Source organism: Gossypium hirsutum, chromosome A01, assembly GCF_007990345.1.
Source record: "Gossypium hirsutum isolate 1008001.06 chromosome A01, Gossypium_hirsutum_v2.1, whole genome shotgun sequence".
In the NCBI taxonomy this organism is placed as follows: domain Eukaryota; kingdom Viridiplantae; phylum Streptophyta; class Magnoliopsida; order Malvales; family Malvaceae; genus Gossypium; species Gossypium hirsutum.
The window spans coordinates 17,451,765-17,477,289 of record NC_053424.1 but is presented as its reverse complement, the minus strand read 5'-3'; the positions used below and the strand labels follow the sequence as shown (position 1 = coordinate 17,477,289).

General features: G+C 32.2%; 1 protein-coding gene across 1 annotated transcript; it reads left to right on the top strand.

Moving 5' to 3' along the window:
• The first annotated feature begins 16,205 nt into the window (after nt 1–16,205).
• On the top strand, nt 16,206–21,398 carry LOC121229134 (glyceraldehyde-3-phosphate dehydrogenase GAPCP2, chloroplastic). Its single transcript, XM_041112481.1, has 14 exons — nt 16,206–16,592; nt 17,104–17,180; nt 17,298–17,365; nt 17,495–17,533; nt 17,966–18,066; nt 19,096–19,208; nt 19,381–19,480; nt 19,627–19,773; nt 20,057–20,117; nt 20,203–20,300; nt 20,376–20,518; nt 20,626–20,709; nt 20,793–20,882; nt 21,053–21,398. Exons 1-14 carry the CDS (start codon nt 16,491–16,493, stop codon nt 21,108–21,110), a joined length of 1,281 nt encoding a protein of 426 aa, XP_040968415.1. The 5' UTR covers nt 16,206–16,490; the 3' UTR covers nt 21,111–21,398.
• The last annotated feature ends 4,127 nt before the right edge of the window (nt 21,399–25,525 follow it).

The following is a 25,525-nucleotide window of genomic DNA, read 5'->3' as shown; positions in this document are numbered from 1 at the left end:
ATCACACTGTCGAGCCTCGAACCCTGTTCCGGTGAGGGATACGGGCGAGGGGTGTTACATGAATACATTCATCAATCAAATCCAATTCAAATATCACTATTTACCTCAATTTCATTTTTCATGCACATATATTGAAATTATACATTTAATAATAACTAACTTGAATTAGGGTAATACAAATTGATATTTTCTCGAGCTACTCCTCGACCACTTTTTCCTTTCCCTTCGCATTCAACGCCTCAGTTTCCTTGTTTGCTACGAAAATTAGCATAATTATAATTAATTAATAACACACTTATTTTATAGAAAATAATAACTTTCCATGCAATTTTAACCTAAATCCCAAATTTTTCCTAACTATTTTCATCTTCTTCCTTTTTATAATTCATATTATTTCCTTATTCAATTTCCATCAAAACTTTAATTTAACCATCAAACTTTTATCATTTTTCCATAATTTTGAATTTCTATCAATTTAGTCCATACAACACAAAACTTATGACCTTGTTTACAATTCAATCCTTTAATCAATTTAAATCAAAATTTCTATCAATTAAACTCCTAATTTTATCATTAGTTAAACATAAACCCTACTTAAAAGTCTATCATCTTTCAATATTTTCACACAAATTCAAAAGTATTCAACTTTAAAACTTCAAAAACATCAAAATCACTAAGAAAGTGACTTAATTGACTTACCAATTTAACTTTCAAGCTTTCAAACCCTAATTTCTCCTTCTTCTTTTCTTTTCTTCTTTCTTTCTTTCTATTTCGTTTCTTCTCTATTTCTTTTTCTTGTTTTTATTTCTTTTATTTATGCTTTATTTCATTTTATTTCTTTCATTTACTTAATTAATAATTAATAATAAAATATCTAATTAATACAAATAAAAATACTACATGTGTATTCATACACACATGTACACATATAATATTTCATCACCATACATTTGTCATTATCTCAATTAATTCATAAAATATAATAATAATAAGTAAATATCTTTTACTTAATTTATAAGTAAATATATATATATTATATACACTTGTACTAATAATTTAAATACACATGTATTTATTTTCTAACTTACACATGTCACTAATTTAGTTTAATTACTAATTTAATCCTTTATCTTTTCTCTATTCTATGATTAAACTTTTATGCTCTATTCAATTTAATCCTTTCTACTAATTACTTCTAATTAAAAATAAATTTACCTAATTAAAATCTAATTCAACTCACAACTAACTTCATAAATATTTTTTTTATAAATATTTACGAACTCGTTTTCCTAAGACAGAAGCCCTAAACTCACTTTTTCGGTGCTCGTGAAATATGGGTCGTTACAAGGTAAATTTTTACTAGACACTAATTTTGTGCAAACATATGGATGAGTCAATCCGGGATAAATTAAAGTAGTTACATCAGTATCAATAAGAGAGAAAGTACCGATAATAACATCTTGCGTAGAAGCATCTTTTTGCGCACGAATAGCATAAGCCTAGCTAGTGTTTGTGCCTTAGACCTTACAGTAGAGTCTTTCGTCACACCACGATTGCCACTCACATTTCCAAGATTATGAGGTCGTCTACCTTTCGCAACTGTGTTGCTCAGCCTCGAAGTTTAAATATTATCTTTTTCAGATTTCTTCGGGCAATTTCTAAAATAGTGGTCAAAAGAACCACATCTGAAACATGCTCCGCTCTTCATTCGACACTTATCATAACGTGGCTTGTTATAGTATTTACACTTGGGTCAAATGTTTCTAACATTACTTACACACGCTACAGATGTAGCCTAAGATTTAGGAATGGAGCGTCAGGTACTTCTGTCTCTACCGGAGTATCCCGCAGAAGTAGTAGAATGGTAATGTTGTTCTTTAGATTTCTTCGACGCTGAATGGTATGACTTTCCCTTCAATCTTTTTCTCGAGTCTCTGGCTCCAATTTCAACATGTCTTTTCTCTTTCCTCATCTCTTCAACTTTATATGTTCGATCAACCAGTACAACAAATTCTTTTAACTGGAGGATCCCGAATAATAGTTTTATATCTTTGTTTAAGCCATCTTTAAATCGCTTACACATTGCAGTTTCATTCGAAATACATTCTCGGACATATTTTCTCAATCAAACAAATTTCTGTTCATATTTGAATACTATCATACAGCTCTGTTAAAGCTCTAAAAACTCTTTACGTTTCTGGTCGAGAAACCTCTAACTGATGTATTTCTTTCAGAACTCGGTTTGAATGAATTCTTAAGTGACCCGATCTCTTGGCACAACAGAAATCAACGTATTCCACCACTGATAAGTTAAATCTTTTAATAGAGATACCGCACACTTAAAACATTCAGCCTGTGAACAAGATAATTCATCAATAACTCTGATAGTATTTTCTAACCAAAACTCAGCTCTTTCGGGATCATACTCAGCCGTAGCTCGAAATTTTTCAGCACCGTACTTATGGATCTTATCAACAGGAGGCTTACCAACTCTGATAGGTTCTGTACTTTGAGGAATAACGGGAACCGGTTGAGCAACATGAGGGGATAGAGGTTGTTGAGTAGCCGGGTTTGTCCGTACGAACTCGATGAACCATTCATTCATCATCTGGAAGAAGGCTTCTTTAGCCTTTCCTCTCCGGCCCTCAGATACGGGCCTCGTACCACTCGAAGCTACTCTTTGAACGGAGGCTTGAGCATTACTCTCTACTTCATCGGAATGAGCTCTGTTGGATGACATTGCTATATGAAAACATGTTTTAAAATGGTTAGGATATATCACACTATCACAGGTTATATAATGGCATGTATAGCTAAACTCGTATACGCTACGTTTAGTCTGAGAATTGACTAAACCGTAACTTTGATACTAATAAATGTAACACCCCTAACCCGTATTCATCGTCAGAACAGGGTTACGGAGCATTACCGAAGTTTACAGAACAAATAGAAAGATATTTCAAACATTTCACATCATATAATATTCATGTCAGAAACCAATCGACATCAAACATATTGTCACTTATATGAGCCCTCGAAGCCTAAAATACGCATTCAAAACAAGTCAGGACTAAATCGGGTACTCAAAGAATTTTTCAAAAAACATTAAAATTTTCCAAAGCTGTAAGGGTCACATCACACGGCCGCGTGGCCAGGCCGTGTGACTCACACGGTCAGGAGACACGTCCGTGTCTTAGGTCGTGTGGGCATTCAAAATAGGGACACACGACCGTGTCCTAGCCCGTGTTCATGCCCATGTCACTCTCTAACTTAGGCTACACGACCAAACCACACGCCTGTGTGCTAGGCTGTGTGAGTATACTGACTTATGCAATTTAAAAGATACAGGGGACACACAACCGTGTCACCTAGCCATGTGTCACACATGGCTAAGACACACACCCGTGTCTCTGCCCGTGTGGACGAAAATCAGCCATTTTCCAAGCCACATTTCTCACCCAATTTGGTACCAACCTAAACAAAAAATTGTGTATCAACAAACCATAACAAGGCATTCAAAACAAGCCATAATCAAATCTTAAACAAGAAATATCATCACATACAACCAAGTATCCAAACTTACCTAAATAACCAAATACATATATGCATATTCAAATCACATTTTAATTTTCATCATTCTACCATATTAAACACACATTAAATTTGGTAAGGCGACATATATATACATCAAAATATACCAAACACAAGCCATATAAGTGGCTAATCTCAACAAAACAGTTATATGCCAACATTGGCCAAATTAACCTATACATGCCATTATAACCAGAATTAATTTACTGAAAGTACCAAAAAGGATTGATGGATAGTGTGAAATAGCTTCAACCAGCTTCCAACCCGTACGAGCTTCCGAATTACTATAAGACATAGAAAATAACACAGAGTAAGCATTTAAGCTTAGTAAGTTCATATAACACAGAATTTAACTTACCATATATCCATAAAATAGGTAACTAAACAAATCATATCTCAACCAATTTGGCCTAAATACATGATCACCAACATATTAGCCATGAAAATCACATATAAAATCCAACACACATGGTTGAATTCATCAAATAATCATATTTCATGTATTTCATGTAAATACCAGTAATAGTTTATATCAAACTCATATAATCTCGTAACATAACTGTGTCCGTTGAACCATTTAGAATATCGTTGGATACACGGGTAGCACACATGAAGTGTACTTAACTGTAATCCGTCAATTCATGTACGAGCTGTAAATAGGAAGCTCATGTGAGCTAAATAACGGGAAGTTCATGCGAGCTGAATAACGGGAAGCTCATGCGAGTTGTGGTGTGTCCGCAACACATGAATGACCCAAACCAAATCGGTAACCTTACTGACATGTCATTTGTATCCTACGAATTTCATAAGGTTCAAACAGGACTCAGTAATTGTCGGATATGTGACCAGTATTTATACATGGCAATTATAAAAATCACATACATATGATTTAATTAAAACATACAAATACTTAATTTAATTACTCGAACTTACCTCGACAAGTGTACATAGATACGAAGGCTACTAATCAGATATTTTCTCTTTGCCTCGATCTAACTCTGTACGGGGCCTGACAGGATCTATACAAATGAATTTAACTCATTTCAATATAATTCTCATTCAATTTAATCCAACATGGAATTTTTTTCAAAATTACCATTTTGCCCTACACTTTTAATTTCTTTGCAATTTAGTCCCTAGGCTCAAAAAAAATCATGCAAATTAATCCTTACCCAAGCCTAGCCGATTTTTACACATCTTGATAGCAACCCAAATAATTCATAAATTCACATATTGTACCATAAATTTATCACCTTTTTCAATTTAGCCACTAATTGATAATTTCATCAAAATTTTCTTTACAAAAGTTGTTTTTCTAACAACAACCATTCATTTTCTATCTTTAAACTTCAAAACTCAAACATGTTCATCAATAGAAAAATCCTAATACTTTAAAAGTTTTGCAAATTAATCCTCGAGTTAGCTAGATTAAGCTATTATGACCTCGAAAGCATAGAAATCATCAAAAATAGGACAAAGATTCACACCTAATTGAGCAAAATAAGCTTGCCCATATTCAAGCTTCCATGGCTAGGTTTCTTTTTTTTTCTTTTTTGTGGATGATGATGAGAATAGAATAGATTATTTTATTTTATTTATTATAACTTAATTCACTAATTTCCAAAATTACCCTTAATAATTTATTCAATTTCCAATGAACCACTAAGCACTTTAATGGCCTATTTACTATATAAGGACCTCCAATTTAAAATTCTATAGCTATGTAATACCTTTAGCCATTAGAACACAACCATTGCACTTTATGTAATTTAGTCATTTTTATCAAATTAGGCATGTAAACGGTAAAATTTCTTAACAAAAATTTTATACAATATTTCTATCATACTCTAGACCGTAAAATAATATTAAAATAAATTTTTAACTTCAGATTTGTGGTCCTAAAACCACTATTCCGAATTAGCTAAAAATAGACTACTACACTCAAAGAGGGAAAAACCATGGGCAAAGGAGGCTTTCACTTTTCACTAAGTGAATAAATAAAAAAGTGTACAATATGGAGAAAATAAACCTAAAAGTACTAAATGTACAATACCCGAAACCCCAAATAAAAAGCTCAAATTCTAAAGAGTAAATCGATAAACAAAACCCTAAATCTCATAGGACACTCACAAAAGAGGTATAAAATACTCTCCATAATTACCATAAAACTCTCACCAAAACTCATATGCAACTACATCTTGTCGCCCCTAAAGAAAAACCTTTTTTTTCTAATTGACGTCTAAAAACAAGAATAAAATGACCCTTTAAATAGGCTTCGATTAGAGTTCTAATCATACTAAAATATCTCTAAAATAACCATAGTCTAACTGGGAGAAGTAGTCATGCTTGAAGTTTTTGGTTGCTGTTTAGGGGGGATTCAAGGATCTTTGGATCATTAATCGGAGTTCTAAATAGCAAGGAAACACCATTCTTCGTCGAAGGTAAGTAGATCTCGTGTTTCGGGTTTTATCCAATCTTAGGTAAATAGATTTAAGTGACTGATTTGGGCTCGGTTTTGTCAATCTTAGGCTTTAAAGTGCTCGTGGTTGGATTTGTAGCAGAAACAAACCAGATGTGTACTCCGATTGTACAGAAAACGAGTTTCAGAAAAAGTCAAAAAACCAGTCTGTCGATACCATACGGGCGTGTGGTCTGACCGTGTGGTAACTTGCGTCGCGAGACACGGGCGTGTGACAGACGAGCCAGGCTGTACGTGCACCACACGGGCACGAAGGACATTGGCAGGTGAGGCTGACAAGGCCATGTGCGAGGCACAGGCTCGACCATTTGGGCCGTGTAGGCCGCATGGACGTGTGGGGCACACGGGTGAACCACACAAGCATGTGGGTCTTGGGCCAGGCCGTGTGATCCACACGGGCAAGGCTAACTTGGGGCTGTGTGGGCTACACGGGCGTATGGACCCACACGGGTAGGGCACACGGGTGTGTGAGCCCAATTTTCCTAAAATGTTCTGTAAGGTTGCACAAGTTGCCTAAGTCGACTGTAACCTGCCTGTAGGGTCGGTAAGCGTTATTTAGACCCCATACTATGAATGATTACTGTGTTGTATGTAAAGCATGTTACAATAAGCATGTATATCTGCCTGATTTCATATATCTGTTCTGCTATGATATGATCTGATTTCTGCATATAAGCATGCCACTATATTTATGATGCATTGCATTGGGTTGGGTTGTTGTGAAGAGAAGGAAGTCTGAGAGGCGATTAGCCTATTATCGGACAGCTATGCTGCATATATCTGTTATGTACTGTTTTACAGTACCACTTGGTGTGTAGGGCTGGATGGGTCGATTTTATCCCCATATTTGGTGTGTAGGGCTGGGTGGGTTGATTTTATCCCTACATAGTGTGTTGGGTTGGACGGAGATGGTGTGCATGGGTTGGTGGGCATGATTTATGTTCTTTGATATCTTACCCGATCTGCATGTGATATTTGTATGGCTAAGGCCAAATATCTGTATTCTGTTATCTAATTGTATGCATGTTGTTTGTGGAGATGTACACACTGAGTTTGTGAAAACTCACCCCTTTATTTATTTTATGTTAGGTAATCTTAGCAGTAGATGGTTCGGTGCGACAGAGGGCTCGATGGTGACCACTGTTGGACATTTATGGATTTTTTAGTAACGTTTATTTCATCTGTTCATTTTTTTCCTATATTTGTTTTGGGATTTAATTTTTGGACTTGAGCTATTTGTTTTTGGTTTATTTTGGGGGTTTTAAATTGTTAAGTTGTTGATTTACGAATTATTGATGTTTTAGCTTCCGCGTAAAAGAATGATTTTCAAATAATTAAAGGAAAAAGGATTTACCGATTTAAGTAGAGATAATAATCTGGATGATTTTAACTTACTAAGCTTTTATAAAAGCACTCTCATGTAATGTTGCCAGATTCAGCCATAACGTCTGGGCAGGGTTTAGGGTGTTACACGTGTTGTATATCTTACGACTAATTTTTATTTTGCATAAAGAGGAATTTGTATCCTACATTTTTCATGTGTAGGTGTTTAGACTATAAGTTCAAAACTCTCATTTATAGCAAGTTAATTCAATTATGAATGAATTATGTCTTGCTAATTTGGCTAATCTTCTCTATTTCTACATTCCTCAATAGATGTAAGTTTAAGATCATTATTTTCTACTGTTATTTCAACAATAATGTTATAAGCAAAAATATTGTTAAAAACTATATTTTTCTCATTTCATTTTTGCACAAATAACCATTTATATTCCATAGGTGTCACTTGTAGGTGTTTAGAATACATGTCCAAAACTCTCACGTTTAGTAAGTTAATTCAATTCTGCATAAATTGTGTATTATCAATTTGACTAATCTTCTCTATTTCTACATTCCTCGGCAAATGTAATTTCATGTAACATCCTAAGATTCCTGATGTCCTACATGACACTATTCTAAGAAAAAGTTTGAAAATTCTCAGGAAATAAAATTTTGATTAACTTGAGACTTTTCATTGAAATTTGACATTGGAATATTATTATTGAAGTGCAATTATCTCTTTAAATGAGATAAGGGCTTTAGTGATAAGTGATTATGAGTAAGAGGACTTAAGTGTAATTTTTCCTTTAGAGGGATAATTTAGTCATTTTACAAATGTTATAATTAGATTTTAGAATTAGAAATATTAACTAGTGGTGGGAATAAATGTTAACCATTAGACCATGGTTTAAAAACAATGATTAAATCCTAACCACTCAATTATGTTTTACTTTGACCATTTGACCCTTTTTAAAAATATCAAAAAGGGGAGAAGATGAACAAAATTTTTGTTTCTTCCTTCAAATCTCACCTCAAATTCCAATCTCAAATAGTTCTCTTCTTAAATCCCTCTTTAAAAACCCTTTTTAAACTAGTTTTTATCATTTTCTTCTTTATTGAACGGGTTAATATACAGAAGTACCTAAACTTTTTATTAGACCTAACTGGTACCTAAACTTTTTTTTGGACTTAGCAACTTATACTTACTTGGTACCAAGTTAGCTTACAGTTTCCAAGTTTAGGTTGGGCAGCTCTTTAAATGTTAATCCTTCTTAAAACCTAGGGTTTAGAATGGGTGGAGTGAGAAATGTAACACCCCAAAAATTTCCAATTTATTGTATACCAATATACTGAGAAATTTAGTAGAATTATGATATGAAAAAATTAGATTTTTTTTATAAACTAAATTATTTTTAGTTTATTTAGAAGCCTTTATAAGGAAATTTTAGTTAATTTGACTATTATGAGCCCAATCGGGTAAAAATATGAAATTGGGGGTAAAATAGTAATTTTACCACTAAGAGGGGGTAAGTTAGACATTTGGAACCCATAGGAAATCAAATATTAGAGTAAATATAGACTTTTGGTGATGAGACGGTGATAGAGCCATTTTAGATTCTTAAGCCTTAAACTTGAAAGTTTTGTTACATGTTTAATTTATGTTAAGCCATTTGACCAGGTAGGGTTTCATAAAAGGTTGCAAAACTTGTGGAGCAGCTCCCGCTTCTCTATGAAGCACATCTGTTCTAGTGCGGAGCATATCTTTATCACTTCGACCCTTCTGATAGTTTCTGGTAGCTCTAAATGCTCATGGTACTTTTCAATTGGTTCCTCCACTAGCTGAACAAAAGCTCGATCGGATTGCATTTGAATCAAAAGAAAATTCTACAACTTTAGAAATAATTCAATTGAGTTGATTTATTCGATATGAAATTAAATTGGGAGGTCATGAGAATTATTCAACTAGAGAATTTGATTAAAGAATTTTCTTGAAAAATTAATTTGGAAAGTCTAACTGATTTTTTGAAAAATTAATTTTGATCAAGTAAAATTAAATTAATCAAAATAATTAAAATTAATATGATATTTTTGGAAATTAATTTTCAAGTCGAACAATTGATCTAATATGTAATTGAACTTGAAAATTGGACCTGAAATTGAAAAGTGAGCCCAATAACTCAAAACCAAGATCAAGACCCAAAAGGGGTCGATTTGGGCTTCGTATATTAAATCGGGTCAACGGTCCAATCAATGGCTAGACCGAACCGATCAGACTATCATTGGCCCAGATCGAATAGGCAACAGCTGAACTGACTCGGGGTGTTGTGAGGGTGTCGCACTTGCGATGACACCATCGAATACGACAGTACCGACGGCCGCTACGGTGACATTCCGATGGCTGACGAGTGGTCCTTGGGTGGTTGAGCAAGGAAGGAATCACACTCCTACTAGGACTCTACCGGATAATTTGATTTTAAATTAACTATTCTAAAATAATATTATTTTATTAAATTTAATGCTTAACTTGATTGTATTTTATTAATTTACTATTAAAGTGATTATCTTAATATTAAATTTAATTTACTATTTATCTTAATAAGTATTATTTTAAATTTAATTTAATATTTATCTCAATTTAGTCCTTACTCACCTTAACATTTGATTATAACATTTCAATTCCATCTCACGACATTAACAATCTAATATTTAAGATTCAACAACAATTAATATGTATAGACACATTTTAATATATTATGAACTTACCTAATACAACCAGCAAGCAAATTTGTTCTTAGGGATTATTCTGTAATTTTTCCTTTTCCCGATTTTTCCTCTGTATGATTCAATTCTTGATCTATATAATAATTCATTTCACATTATCAGCTTTTAACACATTAAACCATCTATATTAATGAGTATAGTATCTTTTATTCATTTCGCATAATTTCCCTAAAGTTTTGTATTTTATTCAATTTAGTCCTTAAAGTCGAAACTATTATATCCTTCAAAATCAAGCTTTGATTTTCAATCTAATGACAATTTCATCATTGTATAGCCTCCAAAAACATAATTTTCAGAAATTTTGTGACACTTTACATTATTACAATTTGATCCTTCTACACAAAACTAACAAAATTTACTTAACAATTTAGTCTTTAAACATTTCTAAGCTTATAAGAAAAATATTAAACATAAAAAATTTCAATTTTCATAAATGAAAATTTTAGAAATATTTAACAATTTTGAAAACGGAGATACGAGTTAGCTAAACCTAGTTGCAACGATCTCAAAAACATAAAGTTTACAAAAAAACGTATAATCGAAGAATTTACATGCAAGCACCCAAATTTGGCCGAAACTTAGCTTCAAAAATGGTTTTTGATGTTTTGATTTTCGGTAATGGAAGAAGATGAATGAATGAAAACCACATCTTTTATGTTTTAATATTTTTATTATAATTAAATTTTAACTTAATTTAATACTATAAATAACAAATTTTACAAATAAACAACCACCAATCGACCCACTTAGTATAAAAGTGATTAAAATTCCATGAAAACTATTGAAATATTATAATCTAAGCCTTTTTTCAACCAAAATTCAATAATAATAAACTTTTACTATTTTTTCAATTTAGTCCTTTTTCCATATTTAATTATCAAATCATTAAAATTTCTGGACCAAAAATCAATCCACTTGTACTATAGCTCCTTAAATATTCAAAAATAATATTTATGAGCTCGATTTATGAAAACAAAGTCCCAATACCTCATTTTTCGAAACCACTAACTTTCGGTACACACCATTTGTACCTTGACTAATTGGCTAATTAATAAAATATATTAAATCATGATTCACTATTATATTATAATTAATTCATAAATATAAATTAAATATATCTATGGCTCTCTCATCAAAATTGTGGTCCTGAAACCACTGTTTACGACACCACTGAAAAATGAGTTGTTACATGACTAGTGTTGAAATGACTCGTAAAGTGGATATGCTTACATGATAGTGAAATGTGCATGTATATCTATGACTTACAACTAGTGACGTACTGTAATACTTCCAATGTATCTTAACTTATGATTCATTGAATTTTAATATGTATTTATTTATCTTTGCACTTGTATAAATTGTTAATCTCTTACCACAATTAATCTCTCATTTAGACAAGTTAAGTCTAGTGACTTCCAATTGGACTTAATAAGCTTTATGCTACATGCCATCATTTTTATGCATAGATTTTGTGTTGACTTTGTGAAGCCTTTCTCATCATCTAGACCATCATACCAACCCCAAGGCTTGAAGAGTATTAAACTAGTGTATATATATGTGATAGTGACTCTTGCGACATGTACTAGGGAGTCCTTTACCTTTTTGTTTGTATGTGTGTATATACATATTAGTTTCTTAGTTACATGGCGGTCTTATGCTCAAATATTAATTGAGTAATTTGGTTTATTAAACATATTGTGATTGGCCTTGAGGCCTCTATTGAATGATTACTTGACTTCTTTTGCATGTATGCTTCTTGGTTCTATGATTATATCTTGCTTGATGACTTAATATGATGGTATACTAGATCGAATTTAAGGTTGTGGCATGTTTTGAGAATGAATCTCAGTAGTTTTCAAGTATTCTACTGATGTGACATGTCTATTTATGCTTGAGATATGTTTGGAGGTGATTTTTAAGTGTTTTGGGAGTGAATTTTTGGTCCCTTGCATCAAGGATTTGGCATCTCCCTTAAAGGTATTGGAATAATGAAGTTAATAGTCAATTTTCAACTCTAGGGGTCTAAAGTATTGGAATATCTCTTGGTTGTATCAATACAACCAAGTCAATAGCTTAAATGTTACAATTCTAGATATATATGTACTGATACAAGTCAAGCATGTATCAATACATGCTTCCCTACTTTTATAAAAATATTGTTTTGATCTTTTTAAGACCCCAAGAGCTCGTTTTATGTTTCCAACACCTCCAAACACCTTCATATTAATTTGAAATGGTTTAAAAGTGTTTTCAAAGCTTCTCATTTAAATCAAACTCAATTTTTGGACATTATATATTGGTTTTAAAGTTGTATTTTCTTGAGTGTCAAGTTGCTGGAGTTAGTGTCGTGATAACACCACCTATCCATACTAGTCTCAAAATGGCAAGGAGTGTTACAATTTAATATCCTCATTTTCTATTGTTATTTCGACAATAATATTATAAGCAAAAATATTGTCAACAACAATATTTTTCAGTTTCATCATTTTCTTTCAAAGACATAATTTATTGAAATATTTTAATTATCAATATTTCCAGGTATCTAGAACTCTTTTGGGGTTTTATAATTGGTTACGTCATTGGTCTGGGCACCTGCTTCCATAATATGATCATCTAAAGTGTTTGCTCATCTCATTTTATGAAGATTTTTTTATTTGGTACGAATTTATCTACCATGTTTCAGGTAGACTTATTTTCATTAGCTCTAATAAATTGTCCTACAAAGACACCAATATGAATTTGAGCATATTCAATTGGTAAATGAGATTTTGTAACTCTTTTAATGTCAGTGAAAGCATCCAACAATTTTTTTTTTTTGCATTTTTTTTTTGTAAATGAATTACATTTTAAACTTCTACTTCACATTGATTTGCTTGAGGATCTATATGAGATAATAATGATGCATTCCATATGTATTTATCAGGCGATTGTTTTCTCCTCCTAATTTTTGGTTCATTATTTCATCAAAATGATAGTCCACAAACCATGTCGTAAGCAGATTTCCTATACTTAGTTCAACATACAATCAATTCTGTCTATAACAATATCATTTGTTTGCAAAATTTTAGATGTTATAGAGAGGTGGTTATTATATACTATAATAATATTTGAGATTTATATCATATTTGAATTTTTAAATTAAAACTATAATATATTAATAACATTAATTAGTAGGATTTAGATTGTATATTTAATAAAATTTACAAATATCATTTCATTTATTAAAGATTATTTTCATTTAATAAAATATTTTTATATCAACTTTAAACATTTTATTCAAATAGAATTTTAATTAATTAATTTTTTTATTATTCTTTCACTTAGAATTAGAACTAATTTTACTAAAATTTTAGATAAGAAGTTCTTAACAAGAAGTAAACTAGTAAAAAGAGTACTTCATATTTTATGGTTACTTTTATAAATGAAAAACTATTATAGGGGTAAAAATAAAATATAAAAAATCGATTCTACAATAAATTTGATTGTTATAATGAAATGTTATAATAAAGGATGATTGTTATAAAAAGGACTTATTGTACTTAATTATAAAAGAGTATTCATAACCAACATATATTTCCAACATCTTTTTAGGACTCATCTTATTGTGTTGTGATGGAGCAGTTGAAACATTTAGTGTGCATCACTTTAAGATGAGAAATATTTGGATTTGACAAAAAATCAATGGTAATATATTTATAAAATTTTATAATTCTTTATATTTTTATAATTTTTTATTATTTTATATTTTTAAAAATAATATACATTTTTAAAAATTAAATGATGATGTGGTAGTACAATTTCAAAGTGACACGATATCACCCATTAACGATGTTACAAAAATGGAGTAAAATATTTGATGGAATAGAGCCAATCTAGACAGAAAAAAAAAGTTTAGGGACTAAGTTGAAAAGAATTGTCAAGTTGAAGTATTATCCCAAAATATGCTCGTGGAAAGCAAGGTGTTGATCCATGCGACCAATACCGAAAAGAAGTGGCGTCGTATGTAAGCAAAAATGTATCATAGAATAGACCGTCTACACTCCTAACCTCCGCAAGGGTGGGAGAGAATAGACCAACGGTTCCATCCCAATTATTATTAATTAATTAATGGAAAGGAAAAAATTAAAACCAGCCTTACCTTACCTACCCACTATAAGCCAAGAGGCGAGGTAGAGAACCACCGGGGAAATCTAAAAGGAGAAAAAAACCTTAAATAAGGCCCCCACTTTGTTCATCCAACGTGGCTTTCGAGGCTCAGTTTTCCCGCTCTACGTTACAAACTCACTTTGTCTTTTCCTATCAGGTTTTTTGTTTTCTTCTCTCTGTTCTTATTTTCTCTATGGTTGGTACGGGGAGTTCATACAATGCAGTGTAGCGTCCTTCTCCCCTTTCTATTTCGTTTTCTTCTTAATTTATTCATAATTTAATTTTTCCCTAAAAGAATCTCACCGAATCATTCAATATTCTCAATCATTAAAAGTTTGATATTTTTATAAAACTTCAATATTTCTTTTAGTGATTAATGTTTCAGATTTGAACCACTAAGAGATGATTGTCATATTACTTTTAAACTTCAGTGATTATGAAACTTCAATATTGATTACTACTAATTATTCTTATCTTTAATTTTACTTGCACCTTTTATTCACCAAAAAGAAAGAAAAAAACTGCTTTTTTCTATTGGTAATACCATACCAATATGGATCAAGGATGATAGGCAAATTACTTGAAAAAAGAAGAGTAAGATATGAAGGAACCATATTCCAAGCATGGAATGAAAATTGATCAAATTAGTAAACTCAAAGAAGAGCCTCATCTCTCTGTTGCTGATATGATGTATCCATAGCCTTACCTCTACCTCTACCTCTACCTCTACCAAAACCAAAAACCCCACCCCACGAGCCTCCAAAAGATTCTGACAACGGTTTCAAAGACAAAAACTTGACCAAGTTGAAATTTCTAGATCTTGTAGATTTCTGGGAAGAAAATTGAAGATGATGACAGACATTTTTTTATTTGATTAATAAAGATGTTCTTTTTATAATTTGATTAATAATAAATATTAGGTAAATTAGCTTTAAGTCCCTATGGATGGCACAAGAGATTGATAACAATTTAAATGACGTGGCAAAAGTTGCCATGTGTCATCTTCCTATTAGTCTCATGCCATGTCATTAACTGTATTAAGCGTATGTACCACTTTAACAAACAGAACAAAAATGCAAGTACCAAATCAGATAAATTGAAACTATAAGTACTACATGGACAATTTTGTTAAAGTACAAGGGTAAATCTTATCATTATTCCTAAAAGTTTATCATTCGTTTAAAATAATTAAATAGTTTACATTTTATTTATTTTTAAAAAAATAATAATTAATTAATAAATATTGTTATATGCGAATGATAAGAGTATTATTTATCTCAAGTTTAAATTTGTATTAATTATTTTTTATTTTATATCTAATTATTTGTAATATATAAATTTTTTATTCATATTATTATACTAATAATCAAACGAAACAAAATTCTTTTGGGTGATAAAAATTCTTTTGACCAACTATTGCACATATCTTTTTAAGGGTTAATATAATTTTGTCTCTAAAATTAGCAATTAAGTGTATTTTGGTGTTTGTATATATATTTTTTATTTTGACACTTAAATTTGATAATTAAATTTATTTTGGCCTGGTAATAAAAAAAAAGTATGATATTATATTTTGAAATTGTGCTAAGTCATCACTTAAAATTAAAATATATTTATTTTAAAAATTATTAGGTGATAATATGGTACAATATCAAACTGTCGCATCATTAAATCTTGAAGAAATACAAATTTAAAGATTAAAAAGAATTTAATTATTAAGTTTAAGTACTAAAGTGAATCTAATTATCAAATTAAATGATTAAAAGATATATTAGACATAATTTTAATACAGGAGAGAACAAACAAGGCTGAGGTTAGGTTGGTAGTTGCTACTTACCAAACAGCCAGCTATTTTTCATTTCCATATTTCCAATCTAAAATGTGGACTCACTTTTAGAGTTGTTGGTATTCATTTTTGCTATTTTACCTTTCCAGTTTCCACTCTTCTTTAGAATCTCCGCTCCGCTCTTCCATTTTTCTTCTTTTCTTAAACAGTTGTTTTCTTTCTTTTAATACATAATAATAATAATAATAAAAAGGACGCAAAAAAACGAAAAACACTTTCGTTTTCTCAAACATTTCACCATAATTTCTTATTATTTATTCCTCGCCTGGGCTGCTGCTGCTGCCTCCCCAAACCCCTAAGCTTTCTCGGAGGAAGAGCGCTTTTAGAATGGCTTTCTCTTCTCTCATCAGATCCACTGCCGCCGCCTCCCCTCTCCTTGAAGCCTCCGCCCGCACCGACCTCTCTCCTTCACCCTCCCATCGTCTCAAGGTTCTTCGCTTCCCCCCCGATCAACAACGTAGAGCTTTTTTTAATTCCTGTTTTAAATTAGTTGCATAGTTTATTCTTTTATTTCTCTTTTCTTCTTTTTATGTGTTTTTAAAGGAAAAATAATAGTAACTGAGCTAAACTTAAACTGAACGACTGAAATTTGTAGCTTCGTCTTTCTTTTCCTGCTACTTTTCTTGGTAACCGACTGAGTCTTAAGAATTACAATACCTTGTAATGCATGTTTTGTTTAGTAAGTTGCATATATATATAGGTTTTTTCAGTCACATTTTGTTTGCTTGGTTGGTGAGAAAACATCGTTTGCTCGTTTTCGTTAATATAATGAATATAAAGGAAATCTGTAAAAACTCGTGTGCGACAGATTATTGCTTTTTAAATGAACTTTAAATTTAATCCTATATTCTTTTCACATTTCTTATGTTACTAATGGTATATTTTTAGCGACCAGTCTCAGCTTACTTCTGTGACAATCTAAATGATAATGCTTGTTCAGGTTTCAAGTATTGGTTTTGGTGGGAATCTCAATTCCTTTTTTGGTCCTGCAGTTTCAACTAAGTCTTCTTCCTTACAGTTGAGTTATTCCATATTGGCTGATCAAGATTTTCTTCATTATTTCATTTGTGCATATTATTAATCTTTTACTCTGGCATTGAAGGTCTCTTTTAAAAAAACTATTTGTCTGTTTAGGAAATGCAATTCAAGGAGTATCCAACCTATCAAAGCCACTGCTACGGAAATTCCTACTACAATTGCAAGTAAGTGTTTTATATGATAGGGAAGGGTAAAAAGGAGAAAGCGGCTTAATTTATTTCTGTTCAAATTAATTTAGAACTTGTATGGACTGATTCTCTGCTTTTGACTTATTTCTAATTTAATTTGACTAGGGTCACGGAGCAGTGGCAAGACAAAGGTTGGAATCAATGGTATGTTTCCTTGTTTTGATTATAATCATGCTTTTTTTTGGTAGTTGTACGTATCTTCATCTTTTTGCTTCACTGATCTCCATAGAAAATTATTTCACCTTCAGTTAGTGTGCATATTTTAAGTTGATGCTAGTGTTATTGCAAATAGCAGAGAACTAGCTTACTGAGCTTAGCTTATTGCGTTAGTGTGGATGGGGGTAAGGTACTCACCCCTTTGGAAAACAAAGTTGTGAAAACTGCAGTCCTTATATGCTATTAGAGTATGTATGGTTGTAAAGTTTCATAAGCTACATATGTGCAAATTGGAACCCAGTTTAATGCTGACACTACTGTTACGAGTTTGATACTTTACAATATCGTTAAGGTTCAATCAGCTTTTGACCTTTAGTTTAGATGCTTGTCACAACTCATTTTCACAATGAACCTTCACAGGTTTTGGTCGGATTGGAAGGTTGGTTTTACGGGTAGCAATCGCTAGGGATGATTTCGATGTGGTAGCAGTCAATGATCCTTTTATTGATGCTAATTATATGGTAAGCATGTTCAGTTGCACTCTTTGGTTTGACCCATAGCTCCTTTAAAGATATATCTCTTTCATGAATCTGTATCTTGGTTTATCAAAGAGGCTAACAGTTCTGAAACTATGCAGTATTTTGTCTTTCAAGTATTACTGTTATTAAGTAAGCATTTTGTTTCTATTCTGTTTACCTTTGAGAAGCTTAGTCATTAGAAAAAGGCGCCTTGATGTGGACCTTAGTAGATTTTATAATGTTCTTTAGTAGTTTTGGCATCCATGCAAATTGCCTTTTAGGTTTTTATGTCCCTGCTTTCTTGTTGCCAAAATTTTTTCAATATAATAAGTACTTATGTTGCTCGGGCTTGGATATGAATACCGGATTTTGGCATGTCAAATGTGTTAACTCCACTCGTCAATTGCCATGAACTTAAGAGATGGACATATGGAATAAAAGAGTCCAAGATAAGGATATGTCTGCAGGCAGCTATGTAAGAGACTAGCTGGTTATGATATTTTATCTTTTCATAATTTGGAAATTTAACCAGTAGCTTGATTTTTGTTGGTTCAACACCATGTTACCTGGACTTGTGATGTGAATCTATGGGATACGGGTATGTGTTTGACATGGGATGTTAAATTTTTCTAGGCTCTTCCATATATTTGTAGTGTCCTTGAAGAGTAATATCTCCATTCAAGTCTGAATTTGTGTTGGACACGGGTACATAAAGAAAAAGAGTTGGAGCAAAATGGGTTCAACATGTACACTTTCTGAAGCTTTTCTTAGCAATTGAAATATTTAGGCTTCTGTTTTTTAGTTCTGATATTTCTCTTGGTGTCACAAGGAAAACAACTTTATTATCAATACTCATTATTACCATTATGCTTATTTTGTCTGTGTAGCTCGGGGTGTTGGGTGGTTGTGCTTGGGCTCAGGGCTGCTCTTGTCTGTTCTGTTTATTACATGCCTTGAAAACTGCCCTTATTATTCTTTTGGTCATTAGAAAATTGTTGCAATTTACTATTATCTTTTGTTTTCTTATTCCAGGCTTACATGTTTAAATACGATTCTACTCATGGAGGCTTCAAGGGAACCATCAGAGTTGTGGATGACTCCACCTTGGAAATTAATGGCAAGCAAATACAGGTTGTAAACAAAAGGTATTGTTCTGGAGTGTTTTCCTTGAATGATTTATTGGAGTTTGATTTAGCTACTCTAAGATGTGTTATTCTCATTATAAAAAAATTGAAACATAGTTGATTTCATTAAATATTTAAAATTTTGCTATTAAACCATCTCAACTTGGACTAGCATTTAAACAATATCCACCAGGGACCCTGCAGAGATCCCTTGGGGTGATTATGGGGCTGAGTTCGTTGTCGAGTCATCTGGTGTTTTCACAACATTAGCCAAGGCCTCAGCACATTTGAAGGTTAGTTGTCTAATGTCCTTGGATTTTTTTATATTTCTCCCTTTTTGCATAATCACATTAATGGAAACACATAGTACAAGCACATCTGTGAGTGCGTGCATCATGCAGAATGCTCCAAATTGAACTTTAATGAATGTGTTCTCCAGGGTGGTGCCAAGAAAGTTGTAATTTCAGCTCCTTCAGCTGATGCACCAATGTTTGTGGTGGGAGTAAATGAGAAGACCTACAAACCAAGCATGGACATAGTTTCTAATGCTAGTTGCACCACCAATTGTCTTGCTCCTCTTGCCAAGGTCTAGTTGCATCCTTATATTTTAAGCTTTATTTTTGCACTGTTAACTGTTATTGGTCACAAGTCATGTGCCATGAGCAAAGAATGGGAAATTGTGTTTATTTTGTAAGATTCTGCTTTTGTGTGTTTTGACTTCTTGGTGGTTGACAATTCCATCTACCTTTATTTGACAGTATTTCTCTGTAGCTGGTAGACAATCCCGTATGCCTATTTTTAGTTCATGGTGGATGATAACTGTTTTCTTTTTGGCAGTTTTCCTTAGTTTTTGTCATAACATGTTGCAGGTAGTTCATGAGGAATTTGGTATCATTGAGGGTTTAATGACGACTGTCCATGCAACTACAGGTATGTGGATATTATGTACCGCTCATTCATTAGATAGTACATGATGTTACATTGTTATGATAACATGGTAATTTATGAAATCCAGCAACACAAAAGCCTGTGGATGGCCCTTCAATGAAGGATTGGCGAGGGGGTCGAGGAGCTGGGCAAAATATCATTCCTAGTTCAACTGGTGCCGCTAAGGTATCAGATTTATATGACCAAATTTCAGACGATAAACTTTGAGTTGGAAAATTTTAATTGTAAGTTTCCTTTTAGGCTGTGGGAAAAGTTCTTCCGCAACTAAATGGAAAACTTACTGGAATGGCATTCCGTGTCCCAACACCCAATGTTTCTGTTGTTGATTTAACTTGTCGACTTCAGAAGAGTGCCTCCTATGAAGATGTCAAAGCAGTCATAAAGTGAGTTTTCTAACGTGTGGCTGAAGTATCCGCCTTGATCATTTTTCTGTTTCATTTTCTTGAGTATATACCACGTTCACCGATATTCTTATTTCCTTTTAATAAAGGTATGCTGCAGTGGGTCCACTTAATGGCATTCTTGGATACACAGAAGAGGATGTTGTCTCGAATGATTTTGTTGGTGATTCGAGGTACTGTCAGTCTCTCGCTATTGTACACATTCATCCTCCATATACCTTATGCTCAAATGTAAAATGGGATTGTTTTAATCCAGGTCGAGCATCTTTGATGCAAAAGCTGGAATAGGGTTGAGTGATTCTTTCATGAAGCTTGTTTCATGGTATGACAATGAGTGGGGTTACAGGTATGTTTTCCTCTCTTTCTCTTTCTCTCTCTCTCCTGCACTCACATGAGTACGGATGCAGGCACAGAGATGAGCAAACACAAGAGTGCTGCATATGTTTGAATGATGGTGTTCTTACCTGATATACGAATCATTTTGTCTGACGGTTTTCTTAAAAAATTCTGTTGCAGCAATAGGGTTCTTGACCTAATAGAGCACATTTCACTGGTGTTAGCAACACACAACTAAATATTTAGAGATTTGTACTGCCATTTTTGTGTGGGTTAGAAGTTGGTTTTAGGGAATTGGCATGAATTCTACAGTACCCAAAGTGTATGTTTGTTCTCTTTTTGGATTGCTTGTCCATGTAAGAGTTGGGCGTCCCATAGTGAAATTGTGAAATAATGAAGAATCGAGCAACCTTAAGACTGCTATTTGAGGCAAATGTAGGAGGGTTTTATCTTTGTCAATATATATATATATATTTGGGCTGTATCTTTTATATGAAAATCTATGAATGATCTGGTTTGATGTTTCCTTCTGTTTTTGGTTAAATGGTTGTGGAAAGTACTTGTTCTATGTAGAAAAAGAATTCAATATTAGTGTGAGCTTCCCAAAAAAATTAACTACTTTCATCGAAATTTCTAAGGGAATATTAATATTTCTAAAAGCATGTCTTTAAATATTTTGGTGTTTCAAAATGAATATCAAAATTTGTATGGAAAATAATTAGAAATTTTGGTATATATAAAACTTTCTAAGGAAATGCTAATATTTTTGTGATAATTGTTAAAATTTTTTGTATACCAAAATAGTGGTACACAAGATTTTAACAAAATTTCTAATAAAATACCAAATAATTTGAGAGTTTAAATTTAGATATTTCGGTATAATTTTAAGGAAATACCAATATTTTCAAGGAACTTAATTAGAAATATTGGTATATCAAAATTATGTTACACAAGCTTATACCAAGATTTATAACGAAATGCCAAATTTTCTAAGTGTTTATCCTTAGAATTTTGGTATATATTGATATTTTTATGGACTTTTGTTAGAAATTTTGGTACACCAAAATCTAGATTTATGAGTTTATACCAACATTTCTAACAAAATACCAATATTTTTAATAGCATATCATTATATATTTTGGTATATCAAAATACCAAGAGTTTGGAACCCTTAGTAGACTACTTGTGGTAAGCTGGAGGAAGGTGAGGATGATATCTAAGTCATCATGCTATAATGGACATGACAAAGGGTTGTGATCTCGCGGAGGTGAGCTGACTCCAAAAACTCATCCTCAATTGGATTGCAGGTTGCAAATCACTTGCATGAGGCCAAAATTGCTAGTAATTGCCAGTTAGCCATACGATGGTGAATCTGTTCCCTGGCTTTGTACACACCGCCCATCACACTATGGGAACTGGCTATGCCTAAAGTTGTTACCTTAACTGCAATGAGGGGGATGCCGAAGGCAAGGCTAGTGGATGGAGTGAAGTCATAACAAGGTAGTTGTATTGGAAGTAGAGGCGAATCTAGGGGGACTGGTAAGAGCCCCGACCCCCCTTAAAATGAAAAATTGCTATTTAGGCACTTTAAAAAATTTTAAAATTTTATATTAGTAAAGGTAAAATTGTACTTTGACCTCCTAAAATTATAAAAAAAATTGATTTAATTCTTTAAAAATTATAAAGATATAGACTATTAAAAATTAAAAATTCATTCAACCCCCCTAAAAAAAATTTCTAGCTTCGCCTTTCATTGGAAGGTCTGCTAGATCATCTCCTTTTCAAGGAGAGCTAATGCTTGTTGGGTTTCTTGATTTGACACTGCTTCACACCCAAAAAGAAGCGAGCTACGTCTGAATCAAAACTTGAAGATAGAAACTTTCTTTCGTTTCTTGATGATGAAGTAAGACCAAGCCCATAAGCTTATTATCCTAAGTTGGAACAAGTTGATAGGATCCCCTTTTATGTCTTTGGGTTCCTCCCATGTGGTGACATGGGAGCATAAAAAGGAAAGAGAGGATGGGATTTCTCTCATTTTTTGCATAGCGAGCCTCTAGCAAGAGGCCCGCATAACGGGCTATTAGCTTAGTAGTAATACCAAGATATACAATAAAGTACCAAAATTTCTATAAGACCTCATCATAAATTTTGGTATGTCAAAATCTAAATTTATAAATGTTTACCTAGTTTTTTAACGAAATACTAAAATTTATATTCTAAAAAACATTAATATAAGTTACTCAAGTTATATAATTTTTAATCAAAATAACGAAATTCGAATCACTTAAAATATTTTTCATTAATTAGATAATTTCTTTAAATATTTGAAAATATCAAAATTTTTGCTTATTCAAGGCCACAAAGAAATTTATGTTTTTTTATTAAATAAGTGTTATTTGTTAATTTAATTAAAAAGTTAAATATGGATATAACCAAATATCATAATATGAAAAACACTTGATGTAACCCAAATATGAAATAAAAATTATATAACTAAATATTTTGGCGGATATCATCTAAAAATTTCAAAATTATACCCTAAGGTATTTTAGTATATAATACAAATTTTAATGTGATACCAAAATTTCCAAAGTAACTGTTAGAAATTGTGATATACCAAAATTTTAAGCACATGTCTTTATATGTTTTGGTATATACCATAATTTCTAAGGGAATACTAATATTTCTACGGGACCTCGTTAGAAATCTTGGTATACCAAAATTATATTTACACAAAGCTGTACCAATATTTGTAACAGAATACCAAAATTTGTAAGTGCATATCTTTAGATTTTTTTTATATACCACAAATTTTAAGGGAATATAAATATTTCTATAGGATATCGTTAGAAATTTTAGTATATCAAAATCATGTCACACATTCTATTCTAAGGTTTTTAACGAAATATAAAAAATTTTAAGAGTTTATTTTTAGATATTTTGGCATGTACCACAATTTATAAAGGAATATTAATATTTTTATGAGACCTCATTACACATGCCAATATCAAAATTTCTCTTAAATTCAAGTGTGTGTAAATAATGACTCAAGGCTCTCTTTATATAGAGAGAGTTTAAAGAGTTCAACTATGATTAAACTTAATCACTTTAATATTAAATTAATGTAATATTTATCAAGATAAATATTAGATTAAATTTAATATTAAATCTTATTAAATAAATAGAATGTTTATCTACAAGATAAACATTAAATTAAATTTAATATCAAACTAATAAAATACTATTAAGATAAGTATTAAATTAAATTTAATATTAAACTATTAAAATAATATTATTTTTAGAATAATTAATCTGAAATCAAATTCTTTGGTAGAGTCCCAGTAGGAGTATAACTCTTCCACTACTCAACCACCGATGACCAACCGCTACTAGTCACCAGGACACTGCCGCCGTAACCACCGGCACCATCGTGTCTGGTGATACAGGTGCGAAACCCTTACAGCACCCCGAGCCGGTTTGGCTATTGCCAGCTCGATCTAGGTCAATGACGACCCGGCTAGTTTGGTCTAAACATTGGTTGGACCGTCGGCTCGATTTCCATACTGGGCCCAGTTCGACTAGTTTTCGGGTCTTGGTCTCAGTTTTAGGCTTTCGGGCCCAATTTACATTTTCAGGTCCAATTTTCAAGTTCAATTACACATTGGGCCAATTGTTTGACTTAAAATTTAACTTCTAAAAATTTCATATTAATTTTAATTGATTTGATTAATTTACTTATCAAAATTAATTTTTCCAAAAATCACTTAGATTTTTCAAGTTAATTTTTTAAGAAAATTCTTTAATCAAATCCTCTAGTTGAAAAATTCTTACTACCACCTACTTTAATTCCACATCGAATAAATTGACTCAATTAAATTATTCCCAAAGTCGTAGAATTTTTTTCTTATTCAAATGCAATCCGATTGAGCTTTTGTTGAGTTAGCAAATGGACCAATCGGACATATACAATTAGACTCTAGTGATTGCAATTATGTCAAAAGCATCATTTCGATAATTCGCAATTACTTAATCATTGAGTCAGTCCACAAGAAGTACCATGATTGAAAACTCCTCATTGTATACTCTTTACAAAAGCAATCGATCCAACTGTTTTGTCCAATGACATCGTCATGTGTATGTTACCCTCATATGATATCCCTGTTTTCTTTGAGTTAAATTTGTTCACTTAATACAATCCTATTTTATCTCATTGTCACAGTTGTTGTAACACCCCTAACCCTTATCCATCACCAGAACAGGATTACGGAGCATTACCAGACTTTTCAGATTAAATACAAATATCTCATATCATTTAACATACATAACAAAAACTATTCATAAATCATTCATGTTGTCCCTTGTATGAGCCCTCGAGGCCAAAACACGCATTAGAAATAAATCGGGACTAAACCGAAAATTCAAAGAATTTTTCATAAAATTTCAAAAATTTTCTTAGGTGCAAGGGACACACACCCGTGTGGCCAGGCCGTGTGAGCCACACGACCAAGAGATACACCCGTTTTTTAGGCCGTGTGGGTATTCGATGTGAGACGCACAGTCGTGTCCATACCTGTTAACTCTCTGATTTGGGTCACATGGCCAAGTCACACGCCCGTGTGCTAGGCCGTATGTTATGAAATTAAGGTGCAGGGT

Bases quoted from the DNA above. Each gene is read 5' to 3' on its own strand.
- LOC121229134 (XM_041112481.1), top strand. From the start codon at position 16,491: ATGGCTTTCTCTTCTCTCATCAGATCCACTGCCGCCGCCTCCCCTCTC. The intron at 16,593-17,103 runs GTTCTTCGCTTC...ATGCTTGTTCAG, and splicing joins CACCCTCCCATCGTCTCAAG to GTTTCAAGTATTGGTTTTGG. The intron at 19,774-20,056 runs GTCTAGTTGCAT...AACATGTTGCAG, and splicing joins GTCTTGCTCCTCTTGCCAAG to GTAGTTCATGAGGAATTTGG.